The sequence below is a fragment of the Cynocephalus volans genome, chromosome 2 (assembly GCF_027409185.1).
Source record: "Cynocephalus volans isolate mCynVol1 chromosome 2, mCynVol1.pri, whole genome shotgun sequence".
NCBI classification, from domain to species: Eukaryota; Metazoa; Chordata; class Mammalia; order Dermoptera; family Cynocephalidae; genus Cynocephalus; species Cynocephalus volans.
In genome coordinates, this window is record NC_084461.1 from 189,514,019 (window position 1) to 189,541,942 (window position 27,924).

A 27,924-nucleotide genomic window follows, 5' to 3' on the forward strand; every position below is an offset into this window, starting at 1 on the left:
GAAGACTACCATGGAGCAGTAGGAGAGGATAAGCAAGCCACGGAGAACTGAATTCGTTTCTCCCAAGTGTAGACAACTGGGGCTCCCTGGAGGTGGGAGGATGTTGTGTAAGAAGACAGCTGAGCATTGACTGTGGACAGCAGGACTGAATCAAGTCCTTACCTTTTCCTTGCATTTCCCTTTCCACACAAAGTAGATCTAAATCCATTGCCTGCTCCCAAAGAAGGATATTTGATCTAAGAATGACCCAGACTCTTCCAGTGCAACAATCCGCTTGAGGAAAATCCTCACACCAGGCATGAGAGCACAGACTAGCTTCCCAGGACATACAGGGTTAGGTTTAGCTTTGATCTTGGATTTCCATCTTTTAAATCATACTTTCCGTACGAAAAGCACAGACTGAAGGGATTGGATGGAGGGAATGGGTAGCTTATAAGCATAATGGAGCACGAATCACATTATCAAGTGCAAAGACAATGTAATAATTAGAAACACTTTAATTCCTAGCTACTTGGTGGCACTTAAGTATCAGAGCCATCCAAGCATGTCAGTCTTTGAACTTGCTCAGCAAGAATAGATGATCACACAACTCTTAATGTAAATCAAAATTATTAGATGAAAGTTATTTATTGGTGTGACTTTTTCCTGTAGTGAGCTTCCTTTACACAGCATGGTGTAAATAGCATCAGATTGAATGAAAAGTTTGTTATATGCAATCATAAATAATTATAATAAATATACATCAAGTAACTTTACAGCACACATTTTTTAGGGCCAAGGTTTACATCTGTCTGGACCTCAATATGCCCTCTGAGAGAAGTAGCCAGTTAGCAGCAGATATCTTACTCACAGCTGTTGTCTTATCAACTGATGGGCCAACAGAAGCTTCCTACACCCTTCTAGGGGAGGTAGCTGACAATTCCAAGTTCATTCAAGGGATTGGAGGGAACCAAGAATTTAAAGATACAGGAAGGAAAAACCACATCTAATAAATCCAAAGTCTCTTTCATTATGCAGTAATAAAATAAGAGGATCCTTGTTTTCAGGAATACATACTGATGCGACCCACCTCCCCAGTCATGGGGGCTATGGCCCCTGAGGAGGCAGCAGGCTGACTATCTTCCTTTCAGAGCAGGGGACCTGCTTGCAGACATACCTCCAGAGGTGACTCTGGCATCAAATGAAACTGATGCAGCAGTCACGATTAATCCTAGGGTCATCTCATCCTTAGGTCAAAGAATCTTTTCTATAATGGTCCCTAATACATTTCCTAAGAATACTAGGGAGGAGATGGATGCTAATGGCTCTAACTCTAAAACTCACACATCTTCCCAACAAGCCAGGGCCACTGCAGAGAAAGGAGCACATTCTCTTTCTCAGACTAGCATCCACTCTCCCAGGCCTTCTAGACAGCATTCACTCAGAACTTCCAATATTCACAATATTATACAATAAATATAGCGATGCGACTTTGTCATTTTGGGCCTTGCCAGTTCTCACAGTGTCCAACAAGATGGCATGTGCTGCTCTTGAATGAAGTACCATTGGACAAAGACCTATTTGGGGCACAAATGCACTAGGGCAGTGTGTGAGCCTGGAGGCAGCTCAGCCTTGGCACACACACTTACATGGGGCAGCAAGGGGGTGCTGGGTGGGCCTGGACAGAGAGGCAGAGGGACTCCCCCACAGAGTCTCCATCTGGTCTGAGTCACTGAAGTAGACCCCAAATTGAGCAGAGCACCTCAGACAGTCAGCTCTTTTAAAAACGGGTGCATGGCCCTTTCTTTTTCTGTTCCTCACATCACTGCAGTGAGGAAGGGCCCTTTCTGGGCACAAAAGTGGGGTAGGCTTGAATCATGTGCTTTCCTGTTCAATCAGTCTTGGAAAAAGCTCCCACTTATGTGCTGTCCTTCCAACTCCAGGTGTTCTCTCAACACCTGCAGCTCGGATGAACCCAGCCTGGCTCTATGAACTAAGGTCAGGTGTGAACCCTTAGGTCTTCTGTTCCCGAGGACTCCTCAGGGGAAAACTGTCAGACCAGGGCCCCAGAAGAGAGAGATAATAGACAGGGTTGTCTAGGTGGGAGGGGACTGGGAGCCACTGTGGCTTTTCCTTAGAAAACCTAAGTCCATGACAAGTTCTAAAGCAGGAAGATTAACCCATAAAGCTCCCTGTGTGTGTCTCTCATGTTTGGGCAAGTAGCCCAACCATTTCAAGATGGAAGGAGGTCTACAGGAGCTGCCTCTAAGAGAAACTCCAGCTCGAGGCAGGAGGGCAGGGCTGGCCACAAGCATGTTTGTGGAGATGCTCTGCAGAAGGAATGGGACACTCTGTGTGGCCAAGGTCATCTCACCCCCAGCTTCCTGCTGGGTGGTTCTGTGATGAGGAACCAATTGGGGCCTCATGGCATCTGAATCTGATGGCCGAGAGGGACAATATCTAGGAAGATCAAAGTAGACACAAACTGTCTGGGAACTAAACTATCCTACAAACACACCACAAACAGGCAGCAAAAGAACAACCATCACAAAACATACAAATACAAAAGGTTAAGTCTTCCAGGAGGCCCTGGAACATGGACGAAAGTTCGGAAAAGCAAAATGTTGCCAACTCCTCACACAGGGCCCCGGAGGGACGTGCCTGCAGTGGCAGGCTTCCCAAGCCAGCAGAATAGGTGCCTCGGTGACAGCCTAACTCTGGGCTCCCTCCTGTCAGCCACTTAGGGGGTCTTCACGGTAGTGAATGGCACAACGAAGTTTCTCCAGCATGATTTCCAGAGAGGAGTACTGGGGAAGCTTGATCATGAACATGCAGGTCTCCACTCGGATGTAGCGAGAGTCTGGAGAACCTACAGAAGAAACATTGGGCTAACGTTAGAGACCTGGGGGCCTGTGGCTTGTGTTAGGGTCCCAGGGAGGCCTGGCTGGCCTCTCTGTTTCTAAGTTTGCCTCTTTTGGCAGCTCCAAGCCAGTCCCAGGGCCAACCTGGGGCAGGGCAGAAGATTTTGGAGGAGAAAAGGGCAAACATATAACTGCTGATGGCACAGATACCAAACTGCAATTCCCACTGACCTGTGTGGGAATTCAGTTGCAGACAGGTATGTTTGGCCAGCAAAGTGTTGTGTTTTGCTTTTTAAACTGAATTATTTTTCTGATTTAAAAGTTAGGAGTTTAAAAAATTCTGAATTTTCACCTTCTTTTAAAATATTGAAAGATATGTAACATTAGGTCTGTGTTGCCATGGTTCCCACCTGGCCCTTTCCCTCATTTACATTTGGGTTTTGGTCTGAGGGATCTCTGTTCATTGTTCTCCCGCTCTCATGCAGGGCCTGGTGGCTGCAGTCCCACACAGTGTGTCCCTACTTGGAAGATGACCAGGGGAGGGCAGTACCTGCTGTGCCATCTGGGGGGGCAATCTTCATGGGGTACGGGGGCACATGGGCTGTGTCGGGGCCCCCGTCTTTGCAGGGACAGGTGAAGGGGATGCGTTCCTGATTACAGGCGAACTTGATGAACTTGCACAGTTCCTCCTGGGCGAACATCTCCAGAGCTCCCCAGAAGAATTCGATGTGCTGGTCCGTCTCCATTAGCCCCACCTGGTACATGGTGTGGGCCTGAGGAAGAGAGGCCCCCAGATGTGAGCAGGCCTGGGCCTCTGCTAACCCACTGCCTCCCGAGTCCTGGCATCTGCAGACCAGGCCCATTCCCAGAGCAGGGTGTGGCAGGGCAGCTGCGGCAGTAGGGGCTGCAAGTTCAGGGAAACTATGACGATGACAATGACAGGTATGTGGTGAGGACAGAGTGCTGAGACAGAGGAAGTACTTTGACAAGGCCATTGCTGATGCCTGCCGTCCAAGCCAAGGGTGACTGGGGGAGGCCTGGTGCCCACCGCCTGCCAACACAGGCTGGCCCTGGGCCACCTACCTTCAAGAACTCAAGGTTAATGTAAGGGAGGCCACAGGTGCGCAGCTCCATCTCTAGCGGGCTGAGCGTGGTGAGCAGCTGCAGGGGGATGATGGAGCCCAGGCCGGCCCGCACGGCTGTCACGCACTCCACGTTCTGCAGCTCCCGCAGCCGCAGGCTCCGGATGGCTGCTGCGTAGATGTCCTTGTTCTCCCACCTGCGAGGGCCAGGGAGTGCAGGTGAGGGAGCATGCTGAAGAGGCTGATGGGGTTGCTTGTCAGGTCGGGGGCCACACCCACTCAGCCAGAGGTCTGGACCCCCTCTCAGGAGTGGCCTCAGGCTCAGTTTGTCTCAGTCCCGGCAACTCAGTTCATTCCTCTCCTGCCTCTTGGTGTCACCTATCTCAGAGCTGCTACTTTCTTAATCAAATCCTTCAGCTGAAGACCATCTTTGCTGGTGCCTGACCTCCTGCCTCATATCTCTCCTCCTGGTGAAATCCACCTGTCACTTGACCTAGACCCTCTGCTGTTGCTTAAGTCCAGGTGCCACTGTCATGCCCTGGCCATCCAGCTTGGTCAGTCCCCTCCCCCATTCACACACTCACGCCACAGGGATGAGCCGGCCGTGGGTGCACAGCTCCACCTCCTCGCCTGTCATGGTCAGATAGGTGAACTTGCAGCAGGGCTTGTTGGGCCCGTCAGGGCTCTCAGTGGCCAGGTGCTGGGAGGCGATCTCGGCACACAGGGCCTCCAGCTCAGTCTCGTCGTTGATCTGGAGGGCAGAGGCAGAGCAAGGCTAACTGCCTGCCCCACTGTCAAGGCTTCTGGAAGGTGGAGCCCTGATTTCCAGTTGGGCAAATACCAAGCATAGTTAGGCAGGCTCTACCCTAGGCCATATGGATGGGCCCATGATACAGGCCTGGCCAGTCAGAGCCTGCGATCAGTTCAGGGTTAGACAAGTGACCTAGGCCAGGCTAATGAGACCCCAATTCCAGGGCTTTTCCTCTTACTATTAGGAAGCAGCAGCCCTGTTTCACTGGTGTGGATCTGACTAGCGGATGGTACACTGTGTACTGCTGGAGCACATCTTTGCCAGAACACTGGGAGGGACTGACTGCCTGAAACTGATTATTGATGACACCATTTGGGCACCAAGATTCAGCCCTGCCTGAAGCCAAACCTATATCTGTGCTTTTTGTTTTAAAATTTTTTCTTAAGTTGGCCGGAGCTGAGATTTCTGTTACTTGCCACCAGAGAAACCCGACCTAATTCTATCTCTGGAAGATGTACAGGCTACTTCTCTGTGGTGAAGGCTGCAGGTACGCCCCCACCCCGTCACCTTGTGGTTCTGGTATCCCAGCCTCCCTCTGTGGCCTTGCCCATCCTCCTCAGCCAGAAGACTTGGCTGAACTATCTGCCTGGACAGTATCTTGCATCCCCCACCTGCCCCAGCCTCTTGCTGCCACTCAGAGCCCTGGGAAGACATCTCACAGTTGTGACTGACAGATACACATAGATCCCCAGCCCATGGGGGGCGTCCTCCTTTGACCCTTCAGACAACTGATGGGCATTCTTGTTTCTAGTGAGAAGCCAACTGACATCCAGGAGCCCACTTTGCTGCTCTCTTGTGCTGGCTGCCCTCAAGTGGTAGCTAAGGGGACAACTACAGAGAACCTGGCCAGCATGAGGCGCCTCAATGGGTCTATCATGTTTTCTGCTGGTGAAGGTGGAATCAGCTGGCACTCCTTCACCAGAGGTATCTGTGCAGAGCAGGCCTCAAACACAAAGTCTACTTGCATGTGAGCAAGGAAGATGGCCTAAGGGGAGGGCTGGATCACAGGCACTTGCCATATTCTGCTGGGACATTCTCTGAGCTGAGGAGAGGGTGTGGTGCTAGAAAGCACAGGCCTTAGAGCTGGACAGACCGGGGTTCCTTGGTAGCTCTGCTCCCAGAGAGCTGAGAGATTGTGGCCAAGTCATGTCACCTCTCCAAGTTTTGCCTTCCTTCTGGTGTTGTTACAAGGAGTGAATAAAGCCCTTAGCACAGGGCCTTGAATAAAGGACAGCAGCCCGGAAGCTTCTGAGGATGGATGTGAACCCAGAGTCTGGCCATGATAGGGCCTCAGTGATGTCGTTGAGTGAAAGGAGGGACTGACTGGCTCTGCAAGCGCAGCTGACAGCCTGAGCACTGACCACACACTCCTCCTGGGGATACTGCTCAGATGTGTATATCCCCTGCACGCACAGGAGTGGGAGGAAGACTCCATCCCCAACACCTCCCCTGGCCAATCTTGGAGGCCCTACAAGATTGGCCTCTCGTGCTCTTTCTGAGGCCCTGAAATAGCTCTTAAAAATGAAACTGGACCTTCTTTTTTTTTTTTTTTTTTTTTGTCTTTGTGACCGGCTGCACGTCACCGCACCGGCCATCCTTATATAGGATCCGAACCCGCGGCGGGAGCACTGCTGCGCTCCCAGCGCCACACTCTCCCGAGTGCGCCACGGGGTCAGCCCAAAACTGGACCTTCTTGATGCAGTTCTCCTCATCACCTCTGCTCACTCAGCTGCCAGGAACCCTTCACCTGTGTCCTTGGAGGACACTGCAAGTGGGAGGTCCATCAAGGTGCTCACATCACTCCCAGTCCACTGCTATCAGCAGAGAGGGAAGCAGAGGCTTTTGTCCTCATGAGACAAGCCTTCCTGGCAGAGCTGGCTTATATTCCTTATGTTTTGTGGGGATCCCAGTCATCGTCAGTGGGGAACTCAGCAGAGGTGGCATGGGGGACCCTGAGGCACTGCTCCAGGGCCCTGCTGCCTCCCAAAATAAATGTGCCTTTCACTTACACTTTCAAATTTCTTGACATAATTGTAGGTAAGTATGTCTGCTTCCTGCAGGTCTTGGTCAGGGTCCAGGGGCTCACCCACCAGCGTCTTCCAGAAGGAGGGCAGGAGGTCCAGGGGAAGAGGGACATCTGCTCGGATGGCAATCCCCAGCAACTGCCCCAGGAAGTGCAGCAGCTGCTCCTCCCCATAGGTGATGGGGCTTGGGGTCAGGATGTATTTGCCCTGGAAGTGGAGGCAGAGATGAGGTGACTCTGAGCATGTGCCTCGGTTCCTGCCAGGGAACATGTGCCCCAGGTCACTATGGCAGGCAGAAGAGAAGCCAGCACAAGGACATGACCCTGTCCTAGAGCTTGCTCAGCCACTGCAGCAAGAGCCTGACCACCCCATGCACCCCTTCCCCCAGACCAGGAAGGTTTTTGAAAGGGCATATGAGGACGTGCAACCATGACCCCAAAACACTGCCCCCAGGGAACCCAAGCGCTGGGGTGTGGGGGTCTCAGCTGCCCAAGCCTTCACCTCACCTTGTTCTTATTGACAGCTGAGCTGGGGCACAACAGGAGCAGTGACAGCGAGGAGCTCTGCAGCTCTTTACACACCTGCCACAGGAAGTGGCGGAAAGAGCCACCTGCAAGACACATGGAGATGTCACAGCACTCGGGACTGTCCCCAGTTGGAGGTAGCTGGGCAGGACAGTTCCCTCCCTATCTCTTCTGCTATGACCTGGAACCTCAACTCACCTGCCAATCTGCCTGCAGCTATGGCAGAGTGGAGAGAAAATTTGCTTGAGGACAGGGAGTCTTGAGGTCACATCCTGCTCTGCCACTTACTGGATGGGTGACCCCAGGGATATAACTGAACTTAGGACATCCCTGAGCTTGGCAGGCTCAGTCACCCCATCTATCAAATGGGAAAGTAATGATACCTTCCTTGCAGGCTTGTTTCCAGGATGAAATGAGGTCACCTGCAAATCCCCTACAAGGGGCACCTCTGCCAGCTGCAAGCCTGTCCTGCTGTGTGGGCTGTTGGGAGCAGGGCCACCTATTTCCTCAGCACCACCTCCCACACTGCCTGGTGCTCCTAGTTGTACAGTGAATGCATGCACGAAGGGACAAAAGCATGAATATACACAACGGGGAAGGGGCACCCGCTTAGCTCCCCTACTGCTGCCATTCCAAATGTTCTGTGGCTTTATTGCAAAACAATTCCTCTGTCTATGGGTCTCCTCTTGCTTTCCCCGTGCATCCCCCATGGGTGCCTTCAGGTCAGGAAGCTCTGAGGACAGTTGTGTGCACATACTACTTGGTTGGAGCCATGTGGAGGCCTGGCCTGGGGCAGGTGTCAGGGCCTGGTCCTTACCCCTGCTTCCAAGAACAAGAAGGAGGTTCCTGACTGCTGAAGCCTAGAGAGCCAAGGGCCTGGCCTTTGGAATCCTGGCTAGCAGTTTGACCCTGGGTAAGCTACTTAACTTCTGGATCCCCAGTTTCCCTATCTATAAAATGGGACAATACTGGCACTCTGTGAGTTTCGAGGCCTAGAGGAGCATGAGGGCCTGGCATATTCTGAGCTCTCAGAGAATCCGAGCTGTTCTTGCAGAAGCCCGGGAGGTCTGCCCAGAGGACACCAGTGTTCTCTGTATTGGAGGCTGCTGCTGGCCACAGTGTTCCCATGGGAGGAGGGCAAAGGGCAACAGGAGACAAGCTGGGGGCTTTCCCTCCCATTGTACCCAGTTGAGGAGGCACTGGGTTTCTCCTCCATTCACAATGGGAACGATTTCCTGAATGTCTGGGCTAAACATGACTGCAAGGCTCACAAGGGAGCACCTCCTCAGCTGCTAGTCCTCATCTCCGCAGAGTGCAATGACACCAGGTGCCATCTTCATCAGGAGCTCCCCATGCCCTGTCTTTCATGGGCACACAAGCTTTTAGCCCACCCACCTCCTTAGCCCGGGGTTCTTCCCAAGGAAGAAGGCCCATCAGCACTGGGCATCTCTGCTGGGTCCACCAGGCAGGAAGAGTGACACGAGTGCTGAGCAGAGGTGCAGTCCCCATGCGTGGGAGGGACTGGTTGAGGTTCCAGGCCAGTGTGACCACCAGTTTCCACATGGGGGGTGGTCTGGAGATCCCGGATGTGCCAGTCACCAGGGGTGCAGACCTGGCTTCTGCACAGCAGGGTGAGGAGGATGTATGTGGCTTTTATTCTTGAAAACAGATGTGTTGGGTAGCTTAGGCTAAAAAGAACCCCAGGAAGTTTTACAGTTGAACCACAGCCTCTCCCTGGAATGCGCTGGATTGTGAGGTGCCCTGAAGGGTCTGGTGGGGGGGGGGAATGCTACTTACTGGTGCCATGGACCTCTTCCCCAGTGAAGCGGATGTTGAAGGCATATGTGGGGTCACCACCACTAGCCAGTTTCACACAGAGCTGAGATGATGGCACTGAGGCCAGCTGCCTGGCGGCCTGGCAGAAGTAGGAGTTTTCTGAAGCTCTAATTTCCCCTGGAAAGTGAGACAGGAGCTGATCAAAAGCTCCCAGTGGCTGTCCTCTGCCCTTCTGCCCCAGGCCTCTGCTGCTTCTCTGACCTCAGCCTGCCCCTTGTTCAGCCCCCTGTGTCTTCTCTCTGGTCTTGGAACATCTTGAAACCTTTTGTGTCTTGGCACATGTGGTTCCTTCTGCCTAGAACCTGACTCCCCTGGTCTCTAGGTGGTTGGCTCCTTCTCACTTTCTAGAGGCTTCTGTCTGCCTCCTCTGGGAGGTCCTCCCCAAACCTCCTGCTTTGTCCTTCTTAATGTTGTCTGTTTACGTGCTATGGCAGAGACTCTCAATTGCCTACCCAACATCCATTCTTCCCTTCTTCTTTGATGCCAGCCCCCCAAGTTTTAGCAGACACATGGCCATCAGAATAAAGTCTACATTCCCCACCCTCCCTTGCAGCTAGGCATGGCCAAGGAGATGTGGAGGAAGGCTCTGAGTCCATGAGAGCTAAGCTCCTCCTGCTTTTCCCCCTTCCTCTGCTGCCTAGAATGCAGGGCTGGGAGGTGACCTTGAAGTGGGAAGCCACACAGTAACATAAGCAGCCAGGTGAATGAGGAACTGTTATACCATCCCTAGGTTCCCTTCTTCTAGAGACTTCTTCTACATTTGAGAAACCCACTAGTTTGTTTAGGCACTGTACTTTTGCATTTTCTGGTCTCTGTAGTCACCCCTACCTCCCACAATTTCTAGCGGGTCTAAGGTGATCTCAGGTGCTGCATGGTCAGCTGTCCTCTGCACGGTGGCGTTCAGCACTCTGTTCATCACGGTTATTTTTGTGTCATAAAAGATCAGCCCTGAAGAAAGGAACATGGGAAAGAGGTTTGGATGGGGCTGTTTCCCTTCTTTCCCAGTCACCCCGGGCCCAGCGGAAGCCATTCCATCCCCTCAGGGTCTTCTCCAGTCTCCTCTAGGATGCCCTTTAGCCCCCGGGTAAGGCACTCACATGCCATTTCTGGGAGCAGTATAAATTGGTCCTGACTTTGTGGAGGGCCATTTGTTAATATCTATCCAAATGCTAAATGCATATACCCTTTGACTATCATGCCCAGGTGACATCTCGCAGCAACAATGCAAACAAGCTAGAGTTGCAAAACAGAATGTATACAAAGATACCTATTTTTAATTTAAAAAAAGACAAAAATCTTTGTGTGTGTGTGTGTGTGTGTGTGTGTGTGTGTGTGTCTATAAGGCTGGAGGTGAGGGGTGTCTTCCTGGGGCAGCTGCCTGGAGGCCAAGGGATGGCCTGATGGCTCTGCCCCTGGGTTAGTGGGAAGGCCACCTCTCTCTTCCTGAGGCCCAGGGTGGGCCCAGCACTGACCTTTGGCCTCCTTCAGCAGGGCCGCGATGCTGTGGATATACATGGGTGTCTGGCGCAGCTCCACCAGGGGCAGGAAGAAGGTCTCCAGAGTGGTGTTGAGGGACTGGAGCAGGGCAAAGCGCAGGCGCAGGCTCTCAATGGGCACATCTGTGGGGTGCAAAGCGCAGTCAGGCTGGAGTCTCAGCTGAGTTAGGCTGGGACTCTCGATTGCACACAAACTCACGGGGGCCCTGTTGCTGGCAAGGGCTACCTGGAGTGGGCCCTGTAGGCTCCCACAGTGGATTTTTTTCCTGGGACCCTGGAGATGCTGTCAGTGAGTTGCCCCCAGTGTGCTGGGGCCTGTGCCAGGCAGAAGCGAAGCCCTGGCCAGCCAGCCAGGAGGTGCTGGCTCTTAAAGAATCCAAGGCCTCCAGCCCACCTTTGGGCCATGCCAGGGCTATACACTATAGTATTTTTTTAACTTTTTGTTTTGAAATAATTATGGACTACAGGAAGTTGCAAAAACGGTGCAAAGAGTCCTGTGCACCTTTTGCCCAGGTTCCCCCAATGGTGATGTCATACATTTAAACAAGGAAATTGTGCCACTGGCACACTGTCACTTAATGGTTTACAGTCCCATCTGTCCCCCTCCTGCTGTGGGAGAATGACGTCAGGGACAACATGATGCCTTCATCTCCTGAGAATCCAGAAGGGAACCGGGACCTGCACCTGCACTGCAGGAGGTGGGTGGCTAAGTGGCAGCTCGTGTCACACATGTGCACAGGCCACTTGCTCACATTCTGTGACAGGGCTTACTCCCCAGGGGGCGATTTCTGGGGTACTAAAGTTTTCCTTGTTGTGTGCACTCCCAGCTTTTAAGAAAAACATGCTGCTCCCTTGGCACAAAGCACACAGCCTCTACTGCAAGTCACCGGCCTCTACTGCAGGCCCCCAGCCTCTGCGGCCCCTCTCACTCTCCTGTCAGCTGGGCTGCAGTGGGTGCCTGGGCGTGGCTGTGGGGCACTGCAGTCCAGCCACTGCATTTCTGTATCTGTTGCTTGGCTTTGTTGCAATGAGCATTAAAAAAAGGTCTGAGACTAACGTGGCCGTAGTCATAGCTTTGTGCCTTTCCCTTTGTTTGCTCAGCTCCCTCTCTTATACACCTGGCTCGCAGTAGGCATTCACATGTAGTTTTCTTTTCTTTTTTTTTTTTTTGGTTTTTTTTTTTTTTTTTGTCTTTTTGGTGACCGGCTGCACCGCGCTCAGCCAGGGAGCGCACCGGCCATCCCTATATAGGATCCGAACCGCTGCGGGAGCGCTGCTACGCTCCCAGCGCCGCACTCTCCGGAGTGTGCCACGGGGCCAGCCCCATAAGTAGTTTTCAATGGATCTAGCCCTTCTAAACACCCCTTGTCATGGGGCAGCTGGGAAGAGGGCAGCCCCTGGGGCCACTTACTTAAGAGACAGGCCACTCGGGGGTCGGCTGCATCCGAAGGATCCAGGTACACCTCGTGGGGATGGAGCCGCGCAGGCGTGATGGCGAGGTGGCGGCACAGCCGGTTGATGTGCTGCACCAGTGCCACGTCCATCTCCAGGGTCCACTTCCTTGAGGCCTTCTGCGCGTGTCGGACATCTATGCAGGCACACCTGCGGGGGGAGGGAAGCCAAGGTGGGGCAGTGGTCACTGGGCTGACTGTGGGCTTCCTCTTACAGAGCCATGTCCCAACTCTCAGAGCACTTTTAAAAGACAGCTTGCCCCCCAGGTTGTTTCTTGGTTCTGGAATCACTCCTCACGAGGAAAAGCTCTTAAGCTCAGCAAGCTGAGCATGTGCTGGAAGGAGTGTGAGCAGGGGAACATTCTGAAGTGTTTGGCAACACATCCCCACATGCCTCCCTCTTGGGCATGGGCAGTGGATTGTGAGGGGGAAGGAGGGCTCTGGGTGAAATCTAGGCTACACATAGTGACCAGGCAAAAAGCACATCCACTCTCTGAACCTTGGTTTCTTCACCCATAAAATGGAGCTCATAAGAGCATCAGCCTTGTGCTTTGCCTCAAGAATTCAATGACAGGATGCCTGCGCAGTGCATGGTTAGTGTCAGCATCAGTTGACATCAGCACCCTTTCCCAGCAACCCCATCCCAGGGTCTCCCTATGGAGCTGTGGCCAAGACATGCTTGTGAAAGCCTTGCTGCAGGTCTGTGTCATTACGGCAACATCAGACTCCATCATCCCTCACTAGGGGTTAGCTGAATAAATGATACTACACCTAACAATAGAATGCTGGGCAACCATGAAAATGACCAAATGGAATAATAAGGGATATGGAAAAATAAAAAAAAAGCAGACTGCAGAGCAGCGTGTCTGATCCCACTTCAATAGGACTGAAAAAATCTACCTCCAGAAAAATATTGGGACAGATGTTCCCTGAAACATCACACAGTGCTGCGGATTGAATGTCCCCCGAAAACTCACTGAAGATTGACCTCCGTTGTAAGTGTTAAGAGGGTGGGAAATCAGACTATGATATTTAAAAGGTAGGGCCTTTGGGACCTGATTGGATTATGAGGACTTTGCCCTTATGAATGGATCAATCCATTCATGTGTTAATAGATTAATGGGTTATCAGGAAGCAGACTGGGAGAGAGCATGTGGAAATGCTCTGGCTCAGCCCTTGCCATGGGACTTTGCAGAACCCCCCCAGGAAGAAGGCCCTCACCAAATGTGCTCCTTCGACCTTGGGCTTTCCAGCCTCCAAAACTGTAAGAAATAAATTCTATTTCTTTATAAAGTACCCAGTTTTAGGTACTCTGTTATAAGCCACAGAAAACTGACTAATACATACAGCAATTATCTCTGGGCAGAGAATCACAGGACATCTTCTTTGTGTTTGTATATGCTGTTTTCAGTAAGAGTGCACATCCTTATTCCACAAACATTAGGCTATGAACCCAAGAAAGGCAGGCAGGCTGGCAGGGCAGTGGTCAGGCAGAGGCCTGGCTGAGCCTCTCGTACCAGAGCCTGTGGCACCATGAAGGAGTCCTGTGCCATGTCAGGTGCAGAGCCCCAGGAGGATCCCGGGAGGTGGAAGGGGGTGGCATCATGTTTCTCCTCACTACAGGCAATCTTGGTCCTCACAAGGAGCACTCAGAGACCTAAGCCTCCTACAGAAGGGAAGCCTCCTCTAGGCTGGCTGTCCCTGGTATATACATTTGGCTCCCCTTAGACAAGTCCGTGGTGAGGAGACAAGGACATGTCAGGGCATCACCGTGACCCCTATGCCATGCGTGAACAAGCCCTTCTAGCTATTACACAGGCAAAATCTTCACTTCATAATTAGTTTGCAGCCTAACTTGTTCCCTTCCTACTCAGAATGCAGTTTTTAGTCCAAAATAGGTGATTCTACTTTTCAACACAACCCCAAAGTCATCTCTCTTGCTGATTTCTAAAATAAGTTAAGAAAACTTGTCCCTGCCACCACGATGATAAGACCCATCAGGGGTTGACTCAGCCTTCAATGAAGGTGCAACATGCTGGTGCCAACCACTAAACAATTTCTCAGTTCTGGAATTGGCTTTTTAAAAAAGCATATGGCTGGCAGCCATTTTTCTTCCTGCCCAGTTCACCTTGCTGTGTGCAAGGCTGAGTAGGCCTGTGTGGGAGAAAGCCAGAGGGAAGGGCAGGGCCATTTCTTTTGTCTTGCAACATCTTGCCTGCTTGGGATTCACTTACAGCTGGAAAGGGAAAACCACATTTGCTTGGCTCTGGAGGCCAGGTGAGCTGTGGTCTTGCTGTGCCCCTGCCTGGGAGGGAAAGAGGGCAATGGAGACTGAGGGAAAGTGTGAGAGGCCCAGGAAGAGGTTCTTTGCAGTAAGAAATTGTTCCTGGGCCGGCCTGTGGCTCGCTTGGGAGAGTGTGGTGCTGATAACACCAAGGCTAAGGGTTCGGATCCCTAGATAGGGATGGCCGGTTAGCTCACTGGGTGAGTGTGGTGCTGACAACACCAAGTCAAGGGTTAAGATCCCCTTACTGGTCATCTTTAAAAAAAAAAAAAAATCGCTCCTGTTATGGACTGAATTGTGTCCCCCCAAATTCATGCCTTAGCCCTATCCCTCAAGGTGACTGTATTGGAGATAGGGCCTTTAATGGGGTAATGAAGGTTAAATGAGGTCATCTGGGTGAGCCTTAATCCCATAAGACAGGTGTCCTTATAAAGAGGACACACAGAAGGAGGAGATGGGGCTGAGGTGGGCGGGGGGGTGGTGGCCGCTTGCAAACCAAGGAGAGAGGCTTCAGGAGAAACCAACCCTCCTGACACCTTGATCTTGGAACTTCCAGCCTTCAGAACTGTGTGAAAATAAACTGTTGTGTAAGTCCCCAGTCTATGGTGTTCTATTACGGCAGACCCAGCTGACTGATACAGGCCTCATGTCAAAAGTTTGGAGGAAAAGAATAGGGTTTGTTTTCAAACGGATTAGAAAACCCACAAAATGATCATGAAAAATGAGGAAATAACTCAGAAGGCACTATAAACAGTGAAGATGGACTGGCTCCCCAGAAAGCATTTTCTTGGCAATGCACCTAGTGGCTGAAAACAATTTCTAAACTAGGTATCAACCAGGTTGAGGGACAGCCCTCTTACCTATCAAAATGAAGATCATAACCGCAGGACAAAATTGCCCTCCAGACGCTACGGATGTCTTGCTTGGCTCGGTCGATAACAAATTTGTGAAATCCTTCCAAGGTCAGATATTTTTCCTCAGGGACTGATGGAAAAGCGTTCACAGTGTTAGGAATTTAGTAAGAACTACACACAACGTGGGCCTCCCAACATGTTCTTCCCTCTTTCCTGGACTAATCCATCTAATTCTCTTTCTATCTCCAGTAACTCTAGGGTCTATTATTTTGCCATTTCTACACACTGCCCACATAACCCCTTCATGTCATAAGGTCTTGTGTGGCAGGCTGGTCATCATCAAATAGTGCAGCTGATTTCCCACTTCCCTTCTTTTCATAAGTCTCAGAAACATCCTTGACTGCCAAAGCCATTTTCGTGACAACGAGAAAAGCTTTCTCCAACCCTGCTTGGGCCTTTGAGAGGCATATGTTCTACTGCCCCAGAGCACATCACTAGCTTAGGCAAGTGCCTTCTTGAAGAGCATTTCCAAGCAGCTTTCCAGATCTTTACTTTTCAGTCACAATCTATTCTTCATCTTGGGTGTATGGTATTTCCGGAACTGCCATTTTTACCTCCTTAAATTCATGGTCATCAAAGATGGCATCCTGGGGCAGTTAATTGGCATTGGCCAGGAATATTTCCCAGTGTCTTTGGAAATGCTGTCCTGACTAAACTAAAACCCAAGGGAGCCTAGAGCTTGGGGCCATCCCAGCAGGAGACTGCCCAGTCAGGCAAAAGCAAAGAGGCTTGTTCCCAGAGTGGGCAGCCTGTCCTCAGGATAGAAGCAAGTCCCTGAGCTGTGTCAGGCCCAAGCTGCTCTTTCACCTTCTTGTTTTTTGGTAGGTGACTTTTCTGGGTCCTTTTCATCTGGTTTGCTCTTTTCTGGTGACTTTGGCTTCACAGTTGGCTTCTTCTCACTTAAGGCAGTTCTGCTGGAGACCAAAACACCAGGATTAGAATTCTGTGTATCCACCCATCCTCCCAACAGAGGAAATACAGAACCTCACACACATATTAATTGATTCCCGGCATGCCCCCCAACTTAAGGCTTAGAGTCAGACAGGGCTGGGTTCAAGAGCATCTTTGTTCTGAGCGAGAAAATTTTACTGAGCAAATTATGAGGACAAATCAGTGCTTTAAAATGTAAAAAATCTTGAAGGAACTCTTTTCAAATATTCTTTCTACATACTTTACAGCTGCACTGTCCAGTAAAGTAGACACTAGCCAGATGTAGCTACTGAAGGTTAATTTAATTAAAATTAAATAAAATCACAAATACAGTCAGACCGGTCACACTTACCACATTTCAAGTGCTCCGTAGCCAGGTGTGGCTAGTGGCTACTGTACTGAATGGCACAGATACAAAAACAGCACAGAGTTCCATCATCACAGAAAGTTCTACTGGGCAATGCTGATTTAAAAGCACCATTTCTACATAATTAATTAATGCAAATACACTTTATTTTTCTGGTCATTTAAACAATTCCTCTACAGACTCCTGCTGGATAATGCTTTGCTGTCAGAGTTTTAACTGTGAGTACTTGAGAGTCATAAACCTTAGTTTATGACTATCTAAAAGTTTATGACAATCTTAGCCTATCTAAAAAGTATTAAATATATATGCATATCCACACATGGAATATCACATAGCTATTTAAAAAAAAGGAATGGGAAAGTGCTTTTTGTATTGATCTGGAATGATCTCCAAGATTAAAATTAAATAGAAATAGCAAGGTACAATGTGCAGTATCCGACATTTGGGTACATATATATTTGCTTGGGTATTCACAGAAAAGTTCTGGAAGGCTACTTAAATAACAATGGCAGGCTCAGGAAGGGGAACCTCGAGGTGAGCTTAAGGATGGAGGGGAAGAGGAGTAGCTTTTCACTGCGTATGTTTTTGAACTTTGTACCATTTCAGCCATTCAAAATCTAAGACAATAATACAGATGTATAAAAAGTTATGTACTTAAATGTTAAAAGTTGTTGCTATGTGTGGAATAATTCGATCTTTTTCCAATACGCACATATGCATTTTCTAATTCTTCTATAATAACTATGCATTATTTGTGTGGTTAAAAAAATAGGATTTTTTTTTCCAGTTCTGTAGATTTGACATGTTTTCTTAACTCAGACTGGTCTGCTTCCCAGCCTGTGTGGCCGAGATTTGACTGTACTGGTGGACAAAATGAAATGATGGCTTTTGGCTGATGGAGACGAGGACTGAAAGGACCCTGGCAACAGAAAGAAAGGAGCCAGGATGCCCGGCTTCTCTGGCGGGTCCCACAACCTCTCCAGCAGCCCCACCTTCCTGAGCTCCCTGGCACGCACCTGACGCTATTGAGCACAGCCTTGTCCTTGGCAGGCGGCTTGCTGATAGGCCTCTTGGTGCTCACCACCTTCACGGGGTGCTGCTCCTTCCCGGCTTTGCTGTACTTGCTCTTGTCGAACTTGGGCTTCGGCACACCGTACTTCCTCAGGATCTGCAGGGTACAAAAGCAGGCAGGTGGTTCTCAGGCTCACCCCGCAGGGCACCCAGGGCCCAGCAGAGGCATAGTGGGGATGGGGTGGCTACCTGGGTGAGTTGGTCCTCCAGCACCTTTTTTGGTGGCCGGACATTGGTGAAGAAGAGGTGGAGGAGGTTGCCTGGTGTCTGGGAGTTGATCTGCTCTTTGCTAAGATAGATGTCAGAGACTCTGAGGGGCTTCGTGGGTGTCAGGCTCAGCGTCTGCTCTGAATGGGCACAGCTCTTAAAGATTTCTGTCAGAACCTCTCTGGCCCCGGGCACCAGCTTCTCGCCTGTTAGAGGACAGAGGGAGGCCAAAACAATTCTGCCCTGCACATACTGTGTCAGCACAAGCCCCGCAAGCATTTGATTTATTTTTTGCAAACCATGTAGTTTTGAAAGTGGGTAATGGTCATTTACTAGAGGTGACGTGCTGTGGCCCAGATTTTACTACACTTGTGGACAAAATGAAATGCTGAAACCACCCAAATCTGGTTCCCCTTCCTTGGGTGCATGCCTCAGTTCCACACCCTGCCTTCTCTGCTGTCAGGTGTGGCCCTCTGATCACTTTCTCCCCAGGGAAGGGAGCCCCATTTGGGCCAGGCTACTCTCCTCGGCAGCCATTCCCTCTGTGACTGCATGGAGATGACAAGCCCCCTGGACTCAGTGCCAGCACATCTCAGCACTCACCCTGGACTCCTCCATGTGCAAGCAAGAAACTGCCACTGGGTTTGAGCCGTTGTGCTCTTGGGTCTATTTATTACAGCAGTTTAGCCTAACTTAACTTAGACAACATGTATGTAATGGAAAATCCCGAAGGAACAAAAGGGTAGGTAGCCAGCAAGTATTTTTAGTGCAAAGTACAAGTTGCTAAACAAGTTATTACATTATTAGAGAACATGTTTCAAAACTGGCATTTAGGGTGGGTGGAAAAAGAAAGTTTTCTGAGATAAAAGAAAACTGTTCACGAGCATTAGGGAAAATACTTATTTTTTTGTCCCCAAACAAGCACTCCAGAAAGTGTTCTCGCCTTTTCTAAGGGGCCAATCATGAACAGATTTGTGTGCTTCTGGGGCTGAGGGTCTGAGATAATACCAAATATTAATACAAAATATTAATAGTGCTGTGCCAAGCTGTATCAGAGCATGATGCAGAAGGAAAAATCAGTAACATTGATCCTGATCCTGTCTTTATTTAAAATTTTAATACTTTGGTTCTTCATGGATATTTTGCATTAATTCTGACTTTTTAAAATATTATACTAAAATATTATTTATCTTAATGACTGATTTTTTTGGAGCCCCATTAAATTTTTGTGCCCACAACCTTACTTACCTTACCCTGACCCCAGCTCTGAGGGAATAGTTCCAAATGTCATGATTTGAGGTAATAATTCAAAATGACAAAACTATACTCAATATTACATTTTGTTCTTGAAAAACATAAAACAAAACAACTGAACTCTATTATGAAATTTCAAGCAAGCTTAAAGATTTAGAAAAAGGGACAAGGATGAAAACTTTTGAGAAAGACTGACAAAAATATGATGACACAAAGAAAACTGTTGCTATTTACAAGAAGAAAAAAAAAACACTCCTGCTGCTTCTGAAGTGAAGCTTCTGAAGTGAAGTGAAGCTTGGGGTGAGCTGCTGGCCTTAGACCAGAGCCTTCTGCTAGAGTCAGCTCTGTGGGGGCTTCATTAGAGCCCCATCTCCCAGATTAGCACTTGGTATCGTATAGAAGTGGGGAAGCCAGACAGGGTTCTCCTGCTACAAAAGAACCACCAGAATGACAAGAGAGATGGAAAATGGGACTTTGGAAAAAAAGGGCTGGAACTATTTCTTCCCCAAGAAACAGTTTAAAAGGGTGAGGCATTAGCTGTCCTTAAGCATATGCCCAAATAATTACCAGCAATGTACTTGGTTTATTCTAGCTGCATAGGACAGAATACAAAATACACTTGAACCTAAACAAGAGGAGCCTGGCTAGACAAAAAGAAAAAAAACGACTTGAATGCAAGCCCACATTCAAGCCTGAAGCAGGCTGTGGCAAAGCCACCCCTGGTGGTCTCTCTAGCTGAACACAGCAGGACTGTGGCAGGGGCTGTCCTGGCGGCCTTCAGTGTCCTGACAGTGGGGAGAGGGGAGGAATGTTCTCTTTACATCATACGAAGATGCACACAATTGGCCACCACTAGCAAACAATGAGCCTCTTGTACCAGCTCCCACACACCCCCAATCATTTTCAAAATAATTTCAAAACCCAGGAGTGGCTCCAAAGTTGCTCTTTAATTTAAGAGATTAAAAATAGGGGAAATCGGTGGGGAGGTGGGGAGATTTTTGCTCAATTTTTTCTATAAATCTAAAACTGCTCCAAAAAAAGTTTATTAAATTAAAAAAAAAAAATTCATAACCCACCTTTAATTGATTTATCATTGAAATAATCTTCTAGCCCTGGGCTCCCTTGGGTATCAAACAAACTCTGATTTACTACAGAGACAGTTAGGATCTCTTCCGTTGACATTTCCATCAATTCATCTTCACCATCCAAACTTGACAAACCAATCAAATCATTATTGTTAAATAAACTTGCTCGAATTTTCTCAATTTTGGCTCGGGATCTTATCTGTGTGAAAAAAGCAAAGGGTCAGGACTTGAATGGAAAGTGACCAGTCATTCAATATGAATGAGCTTTCCCCTTCCCACCTTTCACTGGAAACCCTCTATTCATATTCAGAGTTGCAAGAGCAGCCGTGCCCTATGTGGGTGAGCGGGCCTTCCTGGAAAATTTTCTCCCATGCGCCAACAATGGCGAATTTTAGGGGAATGACTCAACTGGACATCCCTGTTGCTAAACCCTGGCCAGCTCTGTGGGTTTACTCTAATACCCAGGGAGTTCAAGTCCATGCCTGGCTCTGAGGAAGTCTCCAGGAAGGAGGCTGATGGATTAAAAGAAGTGATTCTAGGAGAGAAATCGCCCACTGGGAGAGCAAGGCAACCCAAGTTCTCTCCCAGTGCTCTGTTCTACGTATCTAAGGGGAAGGACAGTTTTTACTTTTGAGCCTAACTCCTATTATGCAAAGGTACAGGAAGACATTTGACACAGGATTTCTAAACAAGGAGGTATGGGAAACACATTGGATCCTAAGGTGGAAACATGATTTGGCAACATGCACACCACCTGAGACTCAGAGTAGCCAGGAACAGAGTGACAAGGATCTATTCCCACACTGTTCCGTGAAGCTCCCTCCTGCTAATGGTAATGAAGAAAACTACCCGAGGCCACTCAGAAATATACAGATGGGGTCATGGGCCAGGATTCACTTGACAAAACCACCCACCATAAAGAGCAGCTTCCTGAGCTGCCCTACTGTGGTCAGTGATGAAGTGCATTTACTTCATGGCATTAGACTTGATATCACTCTGATGTGACCTCAAATAGAATCATCCTGCTGTTTCCAAGGGCTGCCCAGGGATCCCCAGTTGCTCCAACATTACCTATTAGCTAATCTCTTAGAAATAACTTTGAAAGGTTTAAAGAGGCCTGGCAGAATCAACTTGGTCATGATTTTAGTGGCGGCCAAGGCTCAGAGCTATTACCTCCACAACTGCGAAGCCTTTGATGGGGCGTGCTGCGAGGGGCTGATTGTCCAGGGACGTGACTGTGTACATGGAGCCCATATCCGACACTGAGGCCGTCTCGGCATTGTCCAGGGGCTCCCCCAGGCTACCCAGGCTGCCTAGGCTGCCAGTGCTGCACAGGGAGATGTCCAGGCTCTCCTGGCTGGACACCACGTGGGGTTCCAGCAAGCTGGGAGGGATGGGCAGCTCGAGGCCTGAGGGCAGGGGGTCTGCGGAGAGGTCGCTGATGGTGTGCGAGATGCCCTGGGAGCTGCAGATGGAGGCCTGACTGGTGGAGGCTGAGGCACTGACGCTTGGGGCAGGGGTCAGGCTGCTTGACGTGCTGACCTCCAGACTGTCCGTGTCAGGGAGGCCCAGGGTCTTCTCCAGCTCCACTTTGCTGTCCCCACCCTCGGCCTTGTCTTTTGGCTTCTTGGGGTCTTCCTCCTGGAGTGGAATATAGATCTCATCTTTGAAGACCCCGCCGTGGGCATTGCAGGCCTTGCGGATGGCACCTCTGACGATGCCCTCGTCCAGGTGGGTGGGGATTCCGGAGATCACCAGCAAGCGGCTGTGGGCAGTGGGGCCCACCAGGGCCTGGCAGGCATCGGCAATGGCATCGCTTGTCACTCCCAGCCCCTGTGGGTCCTTCCTGGTGAGGTGCCGGAGAATGATAAGCAAGGTGAGTGCACGGTGGAACCAGAGCATGTCCTCGGGCTTGCCACCCCCGATGCTGAGCATGGCGGGGTCTGTTTCTGCCACGTGGGAGGACTGGCGCTTCCCTGAAGACGAGGCCTTCTCCCGCTTCATCTTGACTTTCTTCCTCTTGGACAGGAGGCTGGGGCTTTGTGGTGTCTGTCCTGGGGAGGACGAGGAGGAGGAAGATGAGTCACTGAGGTTCGGGGCAGTTGTTGAGGTCACCCCGCTGGCTGTGACACTCATGTTGGTAGGCAGGGTCACTTCAGCAACAGCCAGGCACCCTTCCATGAGTGCATGAAAATATGTGGAGAACCTGCCCTGGTCACTGGTGGCCGCTGCCCCTGAGCCCCCACAGGTGCTGCCCGACACCCAGCTCTGGGTCTCTTCATCGTATAGCTTATGGAGCTCAGACTGCAAGGCCATCAGCATGGCCAGACAGGGGTTCAGCTGGAGGGTAATGGAGGAGGACAGGCCAGCAGGGTGCCTCCTCTGCTCCAGGGTGTGCACCGTGCGCAGCAGCTCTGCCAGAAGGTGGAAAACAAGCTCCTTCACGCAGGCCGCCATGTCTGTGGTCCACAGGAAGTTTCCTGAAGCAAACGTAAAATAACAATAACAGCAATCATTCACGTGGTGCTTATTCTGGGCCAGCACTGTTCTAAGCACTTCAACAGATTCAATCCTCATGAGGATCCTGTAATAGCTACGGTGTTATTCATCTCCATCTTACAGATGGAGAAACAAAGAGCTGCAGAGCCAGCCTGAGGTTACTAGAGGGACAGCTAGGCGTCAGGGCTGGCAAGCTACCCTAGGGGCTGTGGCCTTAAGTCCTGGGCCACACGACAGTGTGCCAGCCTGCTTCTGGCTGGAGCTCCAAATGTCATTATGTTCTGTCTCATTAGGTTATCAAGCAAGTTAGTGACAAGTCACTAGAACAATCTTTCCCAGAGCACGGGATGCTTATGATTGGGGGCACACAATCCAATCTTAGCAAGCAGTACAGAAAATGATTCCTTCATAAATTCTCTTTTAGTCCTGATTTTGTCAACAAGAAAGACCTCCGTTGGAGCTGGTATATTCTTAATGGAGAGTGGGCCATAGACCCAGAGCCTTTGAAAGGCAACAGTATTTACCAGAATTTTGTAACAGCAACTATTTACTTTCCTTATATTTATTTTTATAGTTACTTTCTAGGTAAGGCAAGGTATACTAATTTTCTATTTAGAGTAGTGATGTAAAGATTTCTTTAAAACTAAATTTAAGTTTAAAAAAAGGAGAAAAGGGGGCCGGCCCGTGGCTCACTTGGGTTAGTGTGGTTCTGACAACGCCAAGGCCACGGGTCAGATCCCATATAGGAATGACCAGTTAGCTCACTGGGTGAGTGTGGTGCTGACAACACCAAGTCAAGGGTTAAGATCCCCTTACTGGTCATCTTTAAAAAAATAAATAAATAAAAATAAATAAAAAATAAAAAAAGGAGAAAAGAATCAATTGCAATAAAAATGATTAAGTAAATAAGTGCTGATAGACATGATTTGTGTATGTGGCAGGAACCACATAAAGGTGGCCTGAGACTGGCTGAAGCTTGGGAAATACTGTCTAGAACAACAGGATGGACTACACGTTTGTACCAAGGCCCCTGTCATACCAGATGTGTGTCACATGTTAATCTTACCTGGAACTGGGTAGAAGGAGAGAAAGCTCATGTTATGTGAGAAGCTATTAAGGACCAGGAACCTCCGAGGCCCCAGTCTCATGGAGCCAGCTGAGCCCTCGCCCCAGAGAGCCAACTGCAATTCATTATGTCTTGACGGGTCTTTTATAGGGTAAAGATCACTGGATGGGGGTCCCAAGGGCCAGCTCAGGCTGACTTACTGAGAGCCTGTGATTAAGTCCAGCACCTAAGCTTCCCGCGCTCTTAGGAAGGACGCTGTTTGAGAATTCTGACGGGAAATAATCTTGTGGTTGTCCTGGAACAAGGGATCTCATAAAGCTTTCACAGAGGACAAGTGCCAAAACTCCCGTCTCCCTTTGGGTCCAGGGCCAGTGCCAGACCCTTGGACAAAAAACTGCTCATGTCACCTCCGTTGCCCTCCTCCACCATTTGACATTTGTGTAAGAGGATGGCCTTGGAGAGAATTCTTCTCCACCAAAATTGCACATGGCGGCCCATAAGCCAAGACTGACCACAGGCACCTCCTTCCCACACAGTGGTTGCCTTTTACCTACCCCCAGCCAGCCCCTAGGGTGTGTGAAAGAATGTGACTTAGGTGCCAACATTTAATAACTAGGAAATTCACATCAAAATCTGGAGTTCTGGCTTTTCTTGAAATAAGAAATAATTCTGGCAGAAGCGGGGCCATGTTCTAATGTAGCAAGAGCAGCAGGGACTCAGTGGCTGCCTGCAAGGCACACATACCCTCGGTTTACAGAAGCCCCCCCAACTTTCCTCTTTTATTTCTCTCATTTCCATGATCCGTTTGACCCCCAAGGGCATCTGAGTTTGCAACTTTTTCCCCTCCAATATTTTATTATAAAAAAGTTCAAATATATAGAAAAGTTGAAAAAAACTGAAAAAATTATATAGTAAATACCCATATACCTACCACCTAGATTCTACCATTAACATGTTGCTCTATTTGCTTTATTACACATCTGTCCATCCCTCTAATTCATCCATAAACCCATTCTACTTTTGGATTATTTCAGACATCAGTATGTTTCATCCCTAAACACATAAGCAGGCATGCTGAATTTAAAGTTCAATATTTAGAATTTTTTGAGATAAATTTCCATACAGCAAAATGCACAACTCAAATCCCATGAGTTTTGTGATCCTTTTTAACCTTTCAGGTGCTATGCAGTCATAACATTTGATTGTGCAACATCGCCCACTTCCATGCCACCCCAAAGTTACAATAATGACACATAATCATGTTTTAAAGTAATGTACGATAAAATTAATATTATCTTCATTATTAGTTGCCACCTCTCAAAATAATGGAAATACCCTGCGAATCATGGATTTGGGAGTCTAGGTTACACTATCAAATCTCTTCCCCAAGCCCACTTCAAATGACAAATATCTGATAGGAGGGTGCAGCTGCTTGGGTTACTATGGCCACTCCCTAGGCCACTGGGCAAGTTCCTTCCTCAGGCACCACGGCAGCCACCCTGGTCCCCTGGTCCTGAGGGAAAGTGAGCCTCACCTAGCAGCTCCACCACCTGCAGTAGGACCAACGTAGGAATGGTGTCAGGCTCATCTTCTGATTTCCCTTCGCCGTTCTCTGATTTCCAGGATAGAAGCTGCTCAGCAAAGGCCACGGCCAGTGGGAACTCCGGGGGTAGAGAATGTAAAACTAGCACGGCCCCAGGAGGCGGAGACACCCCTGAAAGAAGTGCCAAGGAGGAGAGTGTGTGACTAGCAGCACCTGATCCAAATAAGCCCGAGAAGAGGAGCTGCCAGGTGCGCATGGAGACAACGGCTGGAAAGGCCACCCACCCACTCCGATTGAGTGGGAGGAAACATAATTCCCAAACCCTCCAGACAGAGTCAGCTGCAGGTGAACAGGGAGATGGAGGCCATCCCTCCTGGGAATCCACCTACTAGTGGGGCAATGGGACAAAGAGCAGTAATGAGAACAGAGAAGGATAAACACTCCCCCCTCAGTTGGTCCAGCCAGCCGGAGGGCCCAGAATGGGAATAGTGAGTCACACTTTAAATGATCCTTCATAAGAATGTTCTGGCTTGGTAAGGAAATAATCAGTCCTTTTGTATGGCTGTAATCCCATTAAGACCATTAAGCTTATACTGTGGACCAGTAAGGTGTCCCCAAGACTTGAGGCACTACCAAGACCTTGGGTTTTGATTCTCTCATTACCTTTCATCATTGCCACAGCCTAAGTCTGACCAAAGCTGCCTACAGTGAGAGGAAAGAGGTCCCGAGAACTGACTGCCCTCACATCCTACACTGTACCCCAAACCCCACCTCAAGCACTGGTCAGGCATAAGCCTGAGCATCAGAGGGCTTTGGACAAGTCAGAAAGAACCAGGTTGGCTTGTTCACTTTGGGGTGAAATGTTTACATGGTGATAATTGAGGAATGACAGGTAAGACAGAGATCCTCTATTTTTAATGTAAAGTTTAAAAATCAGCTAGCGTAGGCAAAGTACTATGAAAAAACAGACTCTAATAAAACGAGATAATAAAGTTGTTTAGCAATGATCAAATCACTTAAGACACGTCCTTTCACTTCATTCCCTAAAGATGCAATGTCTCAAGGACTGGGACCACAGAGAAGGCAAGGCCTCTTTTTGTGGCTGAAGGTTCAAATATATTTTATAATCATCTCTGGCAAACATGTGACAGTCTATTCTTATCAAACATGTTGTGGAAGAGCCGTGGAATTCTGTGACTAAGAATTCCTTTCCTTTTTTCTGTGAGTACTCAGAAACAGAGTCAGCTGGTCCCGGTATATAGAGGACAGGCAGCAACAGACTACACCTACAGAGGTGTAGCCCTCACCTAAATCTCACACTGTGGAGGCTTCACAAAGGATGCCAAGGGACAAGAGCAACCAGGCTCCCGCTTAGGTGGGGAGCAGACACTCACTGTGGCCAGTGCCCCAGGAAGCCATATTACATACTCGAGACTTCAGTTTTAGTGAGAACTGGAAGAATGGCAATTGGGATAACTACAGCCTGAGATGGCTGTAAGGATGAGATTGCTCTGTTCAGATCATTCCTAATAGTATGTATCCCAGCACAAATTCGTGAAAGGAAAGGAGATCCCCACTGTAGCCTGGGCAGCATCTGCCGGGCCTTCCCAGGCAGGAAAGGGAGGTCTTCTAATCTACTGCCTCTAAAATACACTGCTCCAAAGAGTCCTATTTTTTTGCCAATTGGAAGACGGCAAGGTGCAAAATTCTTTGTATCTTCCAAAAGAAGGCAAGCAGAGAAGGACTTGCAGCTGGTTGCATCTCCACGAGCTGGAGAAGAGACTCACCCAGTTTGATGTGGACCCTGTCTGTGGAGAGGACCACAGAAGGGTACTGGTCAGCGGTGGGGGGAGGCGCAAGCCCGGTGTTGGCTGGGGATGCATCCCGTGGGTAGCAGGCAGCCTCAATGAGGTTCAGCTGGCCGTTCCGCTTTACCTTGTGGCCAAGCCCATACACGAGCACCCGCGCCCAGGGTGCCTTGTAGAGAGAGGAGCTGTGAAGCAAGGATGGACATTAACAAAGAGGCCAGCCACACACAGCAGGGGGAGGCAGCAATGCCCTTCCACAGAAGGAAGTTACATGTGAATTGGCCATAAGATATTTCCACCACATTCTATTATTTAGTTATTTATTTATTTTGGTGGCTGGCTGGTATGGGGATCGAAACTCTTCCACCACATTTTAGGTCATTCTGCATAAAGACTAATTCCCCAAACACGGGAGTATGGGAAGAACTGTAAATCATTTGCACTAAAGAATAAAAACAATTTCAGGTTTTTTTTCCTTTGCCAGTGTCACCAGAATCCATCTAGCTTTTCCCTCCCCATCAGCTTCTTTTGAGAATGGGCCACTTACTCTTTGCGGAATCCAGACTGACTTTCTTTGCAAGACACAACAACAAAGGCTGCCCCAGGGAAATTAACATCCATATTGACTTTGGACTCGGAAATTGGGAACTCTTCTGAGGGGAACTGCTCTGGTGCTGTCTGCAAAGAGACATTTAATAAGGCAAGCCATGGGCCAAAGGGAACACATTTCATCTTCTCATCTCACGAGGCAAAAGGAATCAGTGAAAGCACATGTTGTAATAGATTCAGAAGGACAAAAAAGCCCTCCAGGAGGAGGAAAACTGCAGATGGA

The 27,924-nt window shown here is 49.2% G+C and overlaps 1 protein-coding gene across 2 annotated transcripts in view; it reads right to left on the reverse strand.

Moving 5' to 3' along the window:
• Positions 1–602: 602 nt before the first annotated feature.
• HECTD4 (HECT domain E3 ubiquitin protein ligase 4) overlaps positions 603–27,924 on the reverse strand; it is a 174,094-nt gene continuing 146,772 nt past the window's right edge. For both annotated transcript variants that reach the window (XM_063085388.1, XM_063085387.1), the window contains exons 58-76: positions 27,640–27,770; positions 27,072–27,277; positions 25,276–25,455; positions 21,350–22,656; positions 20,168–20,375; positions 17,820–18,043; positions 17,576–17,727; positions 16,070–16,176; positions 15,209–15,332; positions 12,025–12,215; positions 10,590–10,736; positions 9,946–10,065; positions 9,079–9,234; positions 7,264–7,367; positions 6,743–6,964; positions 4,507–4,673; positions 3,924–4,119; positions 3,391–3,613; positions 603–2,848 (exon numbers count right to left, since the gene is read on the reverse strand). In XM_063085388.1, the coding sequence (XP_062941458.1) occupies positions 2,712–2,848; positions 3,391–3,613; positions 3,924–4,119; positions 4,507–4,673; positions 6,743–6,964; positions 7,264–7,367; positions 9,079–9,234; positions 9,946–10,065; positions 10,590–10,736; positions 12,025–12,215; positions 15,209–15,332; positions 16,070–16,176; positions 17,576–17,727; positions 17,820–18,043; positions 20,168–20,375; positions 21,350–22,656; positions 25,276–25,455; positions 27,072–27,277; positions 27,640–27,770 (4,302 nt within the window). In that variant the 3' untranslated portion in view covers positions 603–2,711. The remainder of the gene's footprint in view (positions 2,849–3,390; positions 3,614–3,923; positions 4,120–4,506; positions 4,674–6,742; positions 6,965–7,263; positions 7,368–9,078; positions 9,235–9,945; positions 10,066–10,589; positions 10,737–12,024; positions 12,216–15,208; positions 15,333–16,069; positions 16,177–17,575; positions 17,728–17,819; positions 18,044–20,167; positions 20,376–21,349; positions 22,657–25,275; positions 25,456–27,071; positions 27,278–27,639; positions 27,771–27,924) is intronic.